Source organism: Morone saxatilis, unplaced genomic scaffold (assembly GCF_004916995.1).
Source record: "Morone saxatilis isolate NCDOM2014 unplaced genomic scaffold, NCSU_SB_2.0 Contig11, whole genome shotgun sequence".
Lineage (NCBI taxonomy): Eukaryota > Metazoa > Chordata > Actinopteri > Moronidae > Morone > Morone saxatilis.
In genome coordinates, this window is record NW_023339663.1 from 29,391,146 (window position 1) to 29,404,921 (window position 13,776).

General features: G+C 41.9%; 1 protein-coding gene across 2 annotated transcripts in view; it reads left to right on the forward strand.

Moving 5' to 3' along the window:
* arnt2 (aryl-hydrocarbon receptor nuclear translocator 2) overlaps positions 1-13,776 on the forward strand; it is a gene marked incomplete in the record, with an annotated part of 69,084 nt that overhangs the window by 1,921 nt on the left and 53,387 nt on the right. The window contains 3 exon segments of one of the 2 annotated variants that reach the window (XM_035651728.1): positions 6,669-6,780; positions 10,909-10,956; positions 13,027-13,074. In XM_035651728.1, coding sequence (XP_035507621.1) covers positions 6,669-6,780; positions 10,909-10,956; positions 13,027-13,074 — 208 coding nt within the window. 2 annotated transcript variants of the gene reach the window in all.

Consider the following 13,776-nt stretch of genomic DNA (forward strand, 5'->3'; position numbering starts at 1 on the left):
ACTGAACATTTGCTCTCACTTTGCAGAAAACATATGGGGATATATATCGTATATCGATATTCAGGCTAAATATATGGGGATGTGACTTTTGGTCCATATCGCCCAGCCCTTGTGCTCATAAGTTATCGGTTGATGATGGGAAATGGATATTGATATGTTGATAATACAGTTATAGCCATTTTATTTTGAATTCTAATGCAAAATGTTTGATGCTTTATGTTCTATGAAAGCCAATATGTTTGTGAAGTTTTTTTAATGTACTTCACACCAAAAACTAAAGGACCATTTGAAGAGTGGGAACTGTTGTTTTTTTTGTGTAAACAACAATAGTTTGTCAGAGCTGTGGAAACATAAGTCACCCATCTTTGCTAACTACAGCTTAACCTTTCTTACCTTACCAACAATTGGTTGTCGACTATTAAATTAACCGCTAACTATTTTGATAATCGATTAATCTGAAAAAATCTCCAAATTCTCTGACTTCGGTTGCTCAAATGAACATTTTTCACAATTTTCGGACGTTTTATGGATCAAACAAGTAATCGATTAGTTGAGAAAATGATTGACAAATGAACCGATGGGCTGCAGGCGCGCCCGGATAGCTCACCTGGTGGCGCTCTGTGTGCAGGGGCTGGGTCCCTGCTGCAGTGGTCACAGTTTGAGTCCAGCCTGCCACAGGTTTGAGTTCTCACCAGTGGCCCTTTGCTGCATGCCTTTGAAATTGTGCAAAAAACACAAATGTACCATTGAAAAAATCCCCTCTCTCTTCCCCTTATCCTGAAAATCTTCAGCTATCCTATCTAAAAAGGAAAAAAGAGCCATGTTTGCATAAAATACCGGTTATGAACTTCTTTTTAAAATATAAATGTGTGAAATGATTGGTTATCTTATACGTATTGGCCACGAGAAGCAGGTATCTATCAGTTATAGTGGCTATTTAAAAAAAATCCTTATTGTGACGTAAATCCAGAGAAAAAACCCTGGTATGAAACATGGCAGCTTTTAGCTTCCAGCCTCTCAAAATACAACTTATGAGTGTGTGGGTAAAAGAAAATAAGAGTGAAAGCAGCTGTCTCTCCCGGTGTAAAGGGCAGAGTCTCTGAGCTGCTGTGCCCTCCTTATGAAAAGAGGTCAACCATCCTCTACCTCACGCTCTGTGTCTCTTCATTGGCAATGTAAATGAAAGGGAATATAAATAAAGAATTGGTGGGTTATTAGCACCGTGGCTGCATGCAAAGTGTTGAGATGAGGTGCTGTTAGAATGAGCAATGAACAGAGGAGAAAATAACCCCTGTCAGGTTAAAGAAGGGCACTGTGGGTAGAAATCCGTCCTGTTTGTCTCGTCTGTCAGTCAGTCATTGCGGTGAGAGTCACATCTTTAACGGTCCAGGCCAGGGACAAGCCTATGGCATTGTGGTCCCCTGCATGTTGGCTGTGATGATCCACTCGTGCAGTGAGCCCCGTGCAGCTCCTCAACCCGCTCATCATACCCAGTTAGAAGAATGAAGTCATGCCTAACGCTGCCGCTGTTGCCGCTGTAGCCAGAGGAGGACAAAGTTAGCCAGCTGATCTGTGATCAGTCCTACCGCTTGGCGCTATAGGCAGCGCATTGACCTCAGCCCAGATACCCGGGGCCGGGGATGTGGGCCTGCTGTGTCACTGTGGGATTATCTCCAGCTGAGCTCAGATCCAATTGGAGTAAGAGCATGTGAAACATGACAAGTGAAATGATCTAATGAGAAGGTGTTCAGAGAGGACAGAGGGGACTGCAGGGCCATAAAGTACACACAGCAAGCAGTGCAGCAGTACTGCACTATACAGACAACTGTCACAGTGTTTTCAGTCATTTTCAGCAAATATTCAACACACAATCAAACATGACATGATAACCATACTGTTAGAATGGCTCTTTTCAATCAGCTGAACTGGTTGGTTGGGAAATGACAACTTTCAAAAAAAGTATTTGCCAAATGAGTTTACTGTGTAAAATAGCACAAACTAATGCTGAACTGCTGTTAAAATGCCCACAGTGTAATGTGAGGTCTTGAAACAGTCCAAGCCCCCCAGTCCAGGGATTCTGTGTGTGTATTCATACCAGTGGATTGGTTCATTTGATCCAGACACATGATACATTGTTGTAGTGGTGGTCGTTCCTGGCCACACTGACTTTGTACAAACTAACCAAGAGGGGGAACATGAAGCTATAGAGTAGCTCACTTGTGATTGTCATCCTGCATCATCAGGACCCACAGAATCCACTTCCACTGACTCACACATTATACAGCACTTTGAGGCTTCTGATGTGTGTACTTGTTCTTTGGTGTCACAGAGAGCTCAAAGAAGTGATTGTAAGCATTATTTGACTGCACATTGGCAGCGTGTTATGAATTCTAACTAACAGGTAGAGACAGGACGAAAAAGGACAGCAATGATGTGGGGCTTATAACTGTGGGACTGCTGTCACACTCTCTTTCATGGTCTTTAGCCTTTGAAATCGAGCTAAAAACACAAATGTAGCAGCACAAAATGCTGGTGGTCGGTCCGCTTGCTTTCACTCCACAAATGAAACCGCTCCAGGGTTTGACTGGACCACAGTCGACACCACCCTTTCTGGGTAATCCCAGCCAGCTTGTGTTTTCTCCTCTCCGAGTGAGGTTGCTGTGTTCACATGTGCCGACGCACATATAAAAAGCCCTCCTGGTGTCAACAACTGAGCTCCAAATGAGTCACGTGTGAATACACCCTATAATAATGTGAATTAGTGCAAGCCAGAAATCATGATCAACAACTGATCAATGAACTGATCAGTTGTTTGAGAAAGTGTCAAACATCCACGTCTCAAGATAGTGAAATTCTTGTTCAGGGGGAACCCTACTCAAAAAGAATTCATTTCAGACCAATTGCATAAAAAGCAGGAATCCAGCATTGTGAGAGAGGTTTGAACAGTTAGTATTGTTTACCAGATCAATACATTAGTGACATATACTGATTGTACGCCTAGTTCTCTTTGTTTGCATTTAATTGGTGAAGTTTTTGTCCAAAAGAAACTTGTTTCTTCTTCTGTTTGTGTGTGTATTCTAATTGACCTTTTGTGAATGATAAATGTGCCTGAGGCTGTTTGATAGACTGGTGGATGGGGAAAAGACTGGAGGGAAAAAAGAAAGGTTGACAGGGAAGAGAGAGAGAATAGAAACAACCTTGTCTGAGGGAGAGCAGTGATTGAAAAGGAGAAAGCATGCAGCGTTCCCCCCGCTCTCCCCACACTCTCATTAATGCCTCTGACCTCGGGGCTTTTAGCTCTGGCTGTCTGAAGATGCATATGTGACTGAGTTACAGCAGGCTTCTGATGGACTGGAGCTGCTTAATCCTGAAACACTTGGCATCCTTTAAAGGAAGGTAGAGACTGTCAGCTCCATGATACCACAGCTTTACAGTGACAGCAGCCTACTGTTGTGCTACAGAAGGAAAGAAAGATCACTCCTCATAATACGGGTGTAAAACATGATGAAAAAGAGTGGTCATCACTTCATAGTACTAGTACACCATGGCTACATACAACAACAAGGGAATGTACGGGCTGCTGGCTCCGCTGTGAGGACAATGTGAACCTTTTCACAGAGAAACTAACCCATATGCCGGAAAATTTAGAAGAACCTCCGGGCGACGGATTTGGAAAATCAAAAAAGGAAGGGCCGCCATTGGTTACCTTTCTTCTTTCTCTTTCTAGTGCGGTAGAATAGCAAACAGTTGTGCCACTCTGTTTCAGAATACTGCAACTAGTGTCGCGACCACCAGCGGCAACGTATAAATAGTTACGGCGCTCCCGTGACGTCACGCGACAGGTCGGCAGCGGCGAGTCTACATGGCGCTTTAGACGGCGCTGCCTCCTGCCTCACACACCGTCCTATATGATTCTCTCTGCTTCATTTCTACAGTTTGCTGGGAGGGAGAGAGTTAGCAGAATTTAGGTTAGTCACACTTTGAATAGAGCAGGTGGTCAGAAACACGACCCCCAGTGAATGATAATGCAGTCGCTCCGTAGCTGCTGGACATGTAAGCAATCAACTTACATGTTCACAACTTGTTCACGCTGTATCCCAGCGGCCAAACAAATGAGTTATTGCAGGGTTAGCTGAAAATCTGTTGAAGGTATAGTTCTCTGTAGTGTTGTTGAAGTGGGGTTGGATGAGGTACGTATCTATAGTGAGTGTATTTGCGACAGTAGATGGCAGTGAGCAGGCCCCCAGCCTGGAGAATCACACAGGGATTATAGCAAAGAGTGGAGCAGCACAGGACAGGCTCTGCAGAAAAACCTGTTTCAGACACATAACAACCCACCTCCAAAATCATACGCTGTATGAAGAATATTTGTGATCAGCTGTTTGGCTCAGGAAGATCAGATCAGACTGAAATCAAACACATCATGTTTCTAATGGGTTCAAAGATGGACCCAAACAGCTGCTCTATGGCATACTATAGTAAGAGTTCAATAACTAAATGCATTGTTCTTCATTCAAGCATCAATTTTCCATGCCACATTCAAATTCAGTCCCAGCACAGACATAGTGCCATCCATTGTTGTTCAGCACAGGCCAGCACCTGCCAATATTAACATTTGTGGACTTTTTGTTGTTGCAGACACTTGGTAATGTTGACTGTAGCCTCGACACAATCAATGTGCTGTAGCTTTGTAACGCTGTTGCAACGTCAGCACCACTTTGATTAAACAGGCCAGAGAAAGGTCCTTCTCTCTGAGAGAGAACAGCAGAGTGAGGCAGACTGCAGGCTGCTCTCACACCGTCTGCAAGTCTTTAAAACCCTTCTCTGTATCTACACAGGATATGTTTAGGGTCTGTGCTGAGTGTAGGTCACCCCTGTTTTGGCAGCAAAAACTTGAAATTGCACTTTTGGATCATTTTGTGTTCTCATAATTGATCAGGAAATGTGATTCTGAAAAAGTATGACTTCATGGCCCAGGTGTAACAGTGACTGGCTGTACACGAGCTGTGTTGAGAGTGCCAGGACAGAGGCAGCAGTGTGTGCTGTTGCTGCTGGGCTCAGTGACCGCTCTGATGGTCACATGAAGCTGTGTCTTAATCAGATGAAGCTGGTTTAGAGCCCCGTGTTACTCACAAACACTTCATGAATGAATGATGGAAGACTTGGATTGAGCATGTGTGTTTCTCTGGAACACTGTATCAAATATTAACTATGCTACTCGGTGCACTGGGGCATACCGCAGGGTTTGTTTGGCCTATCCATTGCATCTAGCGGAATGAGTGAGTGAGTGAATAGAGCGAAGAGATGGAGAGGAAAACAGCAAGGCAAACAGAATGGATTGGTGGACGAGCGAGGAGCAAGTGGAGTGGCAGTGAGAGAGAGCGAGAGGTAAATATGAGAGGAAGCTGGAGGTTGAAGCGGCGCAGAGCATAACTCCTCTCAGCCACGGTGACACACAGCACAGTGGCAGTTGATGTTGGCTTCACTGAATGGAAGCTTTGTGAAGGGCCTGTGCAGGAATACCTGTGCATTTGTTAATCATTGTCAGATTGACTCTGGTATCCAGGCTGCAGCATGGAGCTCTGTGGACACTGATGGCTCTACAGAACCCAGTCCTCTTTACCATCATTTAAGGTGTGACTGACAATCCTTCAGTATGAGTCATGTTTTAAGCAGAATTTGCTGCTTGTAGCCTCACAGCTTTGTAATTAAGCTGAGTTGAACCTCTTTGGGCAAAATGAGCCAAGCTCTCATATTGTCAACATTTTCACTATTTTCTAATTCATTTTGTGGATATATTGATTAATCCACTAAATATTCAATAGATTAAAGGTGGGATAAGCGATTCTTTTTTACATACAGCAAACATCTCCACACGGTCTGCTAGCTTTCTGCTCTCTGTGTGCAACCGTGGCTCTGTAAAGTGGAAACAAACAGAGGGGATCGGACCGAGCCACACAACACTAAGGATTTGTGTGTTTGGTGACGTTAATGACTTGCCCACAGTTTGTCAAGATCTGCTGCTGTTGTGATGTTAGGTACAGCAGCAGGAGAGTTGTGAGTGTGGCAGTCTGGAGCTGCCTCTGGGAAATAACAGCAGCAACAGTAGTGACAGTTTGCCAACCCAAAACATAGCTAAAGTTAGTTAGGTTACTTGCTGTGCTGTTGCTCACTCTCTATTATGGTATCTGACATGGTACTGGATTTTCCACACTCACCCATCTTTGAGCTCTAATGAAAAGAATGGTTGGTTGCAGCCGTGATCTGTACATTTGCTTGTTGGGAATGTCCTTTTGTCTATGCATGTGTTATATTTTGTGTCTTACTAACACCATCAGTGGAACAGCTCAAAACCATCTGCAGGGTTATGATACCATACATGTGCATTCATCCATTGTCCAAGATAAATACACAGTAACTCCACAGGGGACCTTTCTGACATAAGACATGTAGAGCATAATATATCTAAATCTGATTTTCATTGATCGGCAGTGGTGATGTACAGATACATCAGGAGGGCTTCCACCTACATCTTTTACATCATTTCAGTATTTGTCAGATGAAACATGCTTCAGAAGAGCTGCTGAAAACAACACACTGAAAGTATTTCTAACATGTATCTAGTTGGAAACACTGTATGTTTAATGGTTGTTGCTGTTGTCTTCCAGAGATGGGCAGCGAGTTGCCGGGGACAGTAGCGATGCCGGGAGCAGTTGGGGCGGGCCAGGTGAGAATGGGAGGAGCTGTGCCAGGCCGTGGGGGCAAGAGGAGATCAGGAGGGTAAGTATCTTCATCGCTCACCTTGACTCAGCATCATTGCTTACCTGCTGTGGAAATTGTCCACACATGTAATCCTACATCAGTCAACCTAATGTCTGTCTTGTTAGTGCACATTCTCAACCAGGGATTATGCAAGTCCTTCTGTGTAGTTTTTTTTTTTTACATTTGCATTCAAATCTTGAAACAGAGATACAACAGTTTTCCACTTTGCTCCAAATTGACCTGTTTGTAAATACAAAGCAGAATAGGAGCTCTTGTAGTTTATTTCCACTAGGAAGGGACCTTCACACTGCACTACACAATTCACTGGTGTATTAACTGCTTTTTTCCACTGTCTGCATGTTAATTAACCCAACCCAAGCTGAAAAGCGGAAGCGTAAACTTAAGAAGATGCAGGTGCTGCATTAAGTCTGTCTGTCTATCCTACTGACAGGGCACTTTGTGATGGTGCCAAAAATGCAGGCACCGGGCGAGGCTGTGATACTTCCACGTCCACAGAGTTTTAGACAATCCCAGAACATGTGGATTAATGCACCAGTGCAGAAAACCATTGTCCAATCCATTAAAGAATCTGTTAGTCCTATATTGTTGCTGCAGTATTTTATGTCATAGATTCAAATTAGCTTTTGTTCCATATAGGTGATTTTTATTTCTACATATATATATTTACATATCTGTAAGAGCACAGTTGGAGAGAGCCTGAGATCTAAAAACTTTATTGCCAATGAATGCTTCACTGGAATTGTTGTGTACATAATACAAACTTGAATTTGATGCCCAATGGTTGAAGCTCTTGTGACAGTATTGTTTTCTGACACCTAGCAACAGGACGGTGTGTGTCTTTTTCAAGTGTTAAACTCAGTTTAAAGATTGTCCTCTTCATCCACTCTTTTGTCTGTCATTGGAAAAAGAAAGAACAAGAAGCAGTGTGGTGGAGAGCTTTTAGAAAGTGTTTGTTATGAATGGAACCCCATTTGACATGTAAATGGAATTTTAAGATTCTGCTTTAGCTTTGAAGCAATAAAGTAATGAGTTGGATAAACACGGGGGCTGCTTAAGTCTAACATTTTGTGTGTATGGGGGGGCATTGTACATGAGTTCAGTACCTTGTAAATATAATCCTCAGGGGCCAAAGCAGTGCATTTAACCAATGCACGCACATGCATACATAAACATGAATAAATAATACAGACCTGGATTTAGGCAGATGTATGTGTGTGTGTGTGTGTGTGTGTGTAGATGAGGCAGGTTGTAGTTGAGTTCTATATCCCTCTATCCTAAGACAACAACAGACACACAGCTCCCATGGTGCATGAAGCCGTCAGTCAGATCATGCATGCAAACTGAGTAGTGAGAGCAGCTTAGGTGTGGGGGAGGGGGCTTTAGTAAACACACCATACAAGGCATTCACATAGACGTAAGCATCCAGGTTAGAGTCAGCGCTCTCCAGTAAGATGATTTCTGAAACTGACTGTAAAAACAAACCTGGTTTTCCTCATCTTGGTAGGGGATTAGGGAAACCTGATCTTCTAGATTTCTGGCAAAGGTTAGTGTTTAAACAGGTTAGTTTTCAGAAACTTGAATGGCTTTGAAAAACAACTGTTTTATTCGCCTTTCTCTCAAAAATTGCAGCAAACTGCAACAAAGAGTTGGAGTTTCACCCATGTCCTCTAACGCCACCCAACTAAACTCCTGTTTCCAGTGTAGTTACAATGCTTGCTTGCCCTTCAGCTCATAAACTTTAAAATTCTAAAACATGTATTTATTTATTATTTATCCGCCACTATTCCACATTTGCACTGAGTATGTGCAACTCTGAACCCTCCTTAGCCAACTCTGCAGTCAGTTCCGGAGAAAACGGCGCGTTGAATTATTTTTTACCAATTGGGGGCGAGTGAGTTGCTCGGTTTACCGCCAGCAAGTGGCATTTTACTTTCAACAGGCAATCGGCAATGCTTCTAGTTAGGCCCTGTGTGCGCATGACAAAAGACTGCAAACAGGCAAAGAAACCGGCGAGTGAATGATAAACGATACAGTTACTCCATCCACTATCCAACTGAAACTAGCACAAAGTAGCCTGTAGAAGTCGCTAGTTTCCCCTGTTGAACATTTGTTATATTCAGACATTTCAGCGTGATGAAGAAAAGCTCTGCTCTGTCTATCTGTCTGTCCTCTTACTGCTGACACACACACACACTCCCACAAATGCCAGCAGCATCTTAAAATTAGCCTGTAGAAGAACTGTCTTCACACTGCTAAACATTTGACTACTTGTGAAATTCAGACACATTGGTGTTTTGACGTAAAGCTCTGCTCCGTCTCTGTCTGTCCTCTGTGCACTGTGAGCCATCCTTGCAACAATAAGGTCAAGGGTAGGGGAGCAATCGGATTATTGACGTGCTGCGTGTATAGAACCAAGGCCTCATCTGTTCCCAGTGTAGCTGCAAGAAGAGAGGGACTGTCAGTGTTTTACATGGGGTTATTTTCTACTAAAATTGATCTATTTGCACTCAGTAAACAGAGAGATTTAGTCAAGTTAGCTAGCAGTATAATTTGTTCATTTGGTGAAATCATTTAGGGATGCACGCAGTGATGAGAATAATCCAGTAAGGGTTCAAAACTGTACCTGAGAGAGGGTGGCATGGGAGTGAAATCCCAAAATGCATTTCTTCCTGTAGGAACTATGGTTGGCAGCTGCTAGTTGAACAACAGCTAAACGAGAGGGTGGTACTCTTGCTGTGATTAAGAGGATGGGGGTAATTGAGCTGAACAGGGGTAGGCAATATGACAGTTTCACCATTCTGTTGGTATCATGGTACAATGTCTGTGGGTGTGTTGGACCACGGTGGGCAACGTTGCTGATTTATAGTCATGTTGGATTGGATTGGACACTCCTAGTATGTGCTCATTTTATCCACTAATGGTTTCTCAATTGATTTTCCACACCGTGCATTATGTCATAATATATGTTGACATTGTGATATGGAGTTATTCATACTGAGAGAGAGAATCTTTTCTATTTCCCACCTGTAGCACTGAGCCAAGCTATGAGCAACTGGCCCCATTCAAGCCTTGCTGACCTACGGCTCGTTGATGCAGTCACTTGTTTTAGCTGGAACAGTTGTGATGACTGCTGTATGTGTATAATGTGACACACTTGTTAAGAATATTTTTGGAGTTAAAAAGCTAAACAAGATGAGGATGAGTCATGGTAGCCTGCCAGTGAATTTCTCCATTTAAACCTCTGAACTTCTCAACAAGTGGCTCCATAATAGTAATCCAGCTTGATGGTTTCTCTGAACATTTCCATGTTAATAGTCCTCTGTCTACTCGAGGACAATGTATGCAGAGGCACAAACAGGGCGTGCATCGTGCCGCTCCATGTCACGCAGCTCTGCCTTCCATTTCCATCGCCCTTTCTGTTTCCACTACAGTCAGGTTTGCAGTTTATTTTATAAAGCCGTGTTTGTAAAATGTGGCGGCCCACCATGCTGTTACCATACTGCGATGCTTTTTGTACAGTGTTTGCATCTATTAATAATGTTCAAAGTAATTTAAAGCCACACAGCTCCTTCCTGGTCAGATTTACCTTCCTGTCTTTTGCATGTCTGTTCCTGAATTGTTTTTCTCAGAAGCACTGATGTTAGCTTTTTAACCCATCATCATGACACCATGGCTAACTCTTGTCACAGATAGCTGATTTCTAGGGCTGATCCAAATGCTTCAAAGCTTTAACCATTGCCGTGGTAACTGACATGCAAATCAGTATTCAAATGCTGCTTTTCCTTTATGTAGGTTTATAGTGGCTTATTCTACTGTATACATGTATATACTGAAGGCTGTGGTCACAATAGGGTTCCCCCTCAAAATGATACAATATATGAAAGAATCAAAATGTTGCACAAGAAAGAAATAAGTTGCAGCACGACCCACTGCCGGCCAGATAAACACAATAATGTATCGGTTTATGTGTCAGCAGACACAATGAGGAAGTCTAAACATTTAAACTGATGTCTGCCGCTCTCTAAAGTTATCACTGTGGATATAATGTGGAACTTAGTCACGGGAGAGCCATCAGCTCTCAGTCTACTAGAAATTGTAACTGTGTTTCCTGTGGTTGTTTCTCAGAATGGACTTTGATGACGAAGACGGAGAGGGACCTAGCAAATTTTCAAGGTGAGACCACCGAAAGCAGATTGCACCGGTGCTGTCTGAAATGTTTTAGAACTAGTTCACAAAGTCCCACAGTTCCTGATCCAGGGTATCCGCAGGTACGATAAATGAAAGATAGTGAAATGGACATTCACTGCAGTCTTTGAATTAAAAAATGGGTTAATGATACAGTATGCATACACCTTACCAAACTGTAACATAGCATGAAAAAGGTCTTAAAAAGTCCAGATTCGTCTTTGCGAACCCTGCAGATACCCTATGTTTGTAACATTGACTGCTGCATGGACACCTCAGGATTTACTTGTAAAATTGTCTGTTATCTGTTATGTATTCATTTTTTTAAAGAGAGACTCAAGTCCTTCTTTGTCACTGCATCTCAATCGTCCTCTCATATTTAATTTTTTCTCAACTTGTTTTCCTTTTCTTCCTTCTCACATTGTGTAGTGTGTAAGTCTTTAGGACGTACAGTGAGTGCTTTATTTCTGAGCTGACAACAGTGGATTTGTTGCTGTAGTGACAGTGGGGAGGAGGAGCTGCTCTCTGCTGAACACAGGAGGAACTGCACTCTTAATAATTGACAGTAGCAGTACATGTTTGATTTATCTGGCTGCAGGAAAGCCTCACATTCATACTGTGAAAGGGTTTGCCACTGTGCATACACTTTGTATACATGCTATTCCCATAAAATACATAATTCACTGCTGTTTCCCATAGCCAGGAGCTTTAGTTTGCCCTGCCTCTCAGTATGTGACACACAACCCAAACCACAGTGTTTCTGGGGATTGGGGGGGAGGGGTTGTGGTGCACTTAGCATAGATTACATTTCATGCTACAATTTCTAAATTTATTGACATTTGCCTTTTCGTACTCTGCACTGTTTTTAAGTTAGGAGTGACTCTATCATTTTCCAACTAGTGTCCCTGTACTGTAATGGACAGGTGAAAGAACAGTCTGGGTCTTTTCAGGGTTAGTTATGGTTACTTTTATTATTGGCTACATTTATATGCAGCAGTTCTGCTATAACTACGGATGTGTATTTCCATCACTGAGGCAGATGTGATATGCATCTCAATGCATTGCTACGATCCCATACATTAAAGAAACATATAAAGCAATTACCAGTGTGATACGATACAATTCACCCTTATTCGACATGATTTTATTCAACACGATACGATCCAAAGAATATGATGCTATGCAATACATAATGGTACAGATAGTTTGATTGTATTTCTTAGGTTCTTCTTAAGCAGCTTGAGAAACAGTTTAGAGAGGAGGACTCTAAATATAAAATGATTGGTCACATGTTTAAATGATGAAGGCATAGGGCTTCTACTAATAATTATATACAAATAAATAGGATTTTACTGATGACGATGTTCAATCAATGCATCTTGTGTTCATCACAAATTGTATCTGATACACAATAATCACATCTTGAACTGTTCTACCAGTGCACCATGCCTGCTGTAAATTCAGTGTGATATGTACATTCTAACATTAAATATTCAATAGTGATTACATTTTGCAATCAGGTATTTGGTTGCTCATGAGACTCAATTTTCTTTTGCTGTTATTGGCTTCCATAGTACAGTAGGGCAACAACATGAGTGCTCAAACAATTAGACAGGTTGTAAATAAACCTAGTTTGTTTAAATCGGGTGTTTAACCCACTTATTTCCCAATATGTCAATTATGCTCTTGTCGTATTACCTTATTTACTTTACTGTTGTTAGAGTCCATTAATGTCAGCTGTTAAGTTTGTTAGTTAATATAAAAAAAATATGAATTACCACAAATCTAAAAATAAAACCCAGAATGTAAGAAATCATAGTGTTTAGCTTTCCTTACTCAGAGTAGAACAGGAAACCTTTATCACTGCACCAGCCATTGGCACCCTGTTTTGTCCAGTTTTACCCATGTTGTTACTATCAAACTTGAACCATCTGCTCTGTACATTAATATGTGACAACCATTGCATGTGAGAAATGTGAATAGTGAAGCTGCTACGTGATACCATCCACCTGCGCATGTGTACGTTGTGTTACATGCTGTGTCCTCTCTTTTCTGTAGGTATGATGATGATCAGATTCCTGGTGGAGATAAGGAGAGATACGCCAGGTAGGCCTAGCCAGCTGGGGCCGCACAGGATTTTCCATTGACTCAGGGATCAACAGACTGTACAACCTGCCCACTTTACCTATGTTCTGATCCCAATAAACTGAAATACTAACAAAAGCAGATCAGGATAGGGTTAATATGCCAATATATTAGATTAGCATTGGTATATTACAAATTATTTATTGGCCTGTTAGTGTTGATTATTAGTTTGAAAGTTCTTGAAACCACTATTTATTTATTCATTTATTTTGTCAGTGTGCTTTATATCAGATGTCTGGCCACGGAAACCATTCATTCCACTGTGGCGAGGGAGTTCATTCAACACATGTACAGATCACTTTAAGTGTTTTTCTGTGCCAAAATGACTTGATTTCACTCATAGGAGGATTTCAAAGATTATAGCTCACCCAATCTTTTTTTGTACCACTTGAAATACCTTGAAAGAGCCCAAACAACCCACTAAACGCAGCTTTCCACTTGCCAAAAAGTGACATTTTTACATCTCCTTCCTTGTCAGAGAATTTTTTTTTCGTCTCAAAATGACTTGATTGATGGGGGTTATATTTTAATGCTTATAGCTCTTACTACTTTTACCAGTTGAAATACTTGGTGAAAGGTGATTACAAGTAGGATTGGGTGTTAGAAAAGCTGAGATAAAATGGTAAATTGTGTGACCTTGTACATACAGCAAATTACACCAAC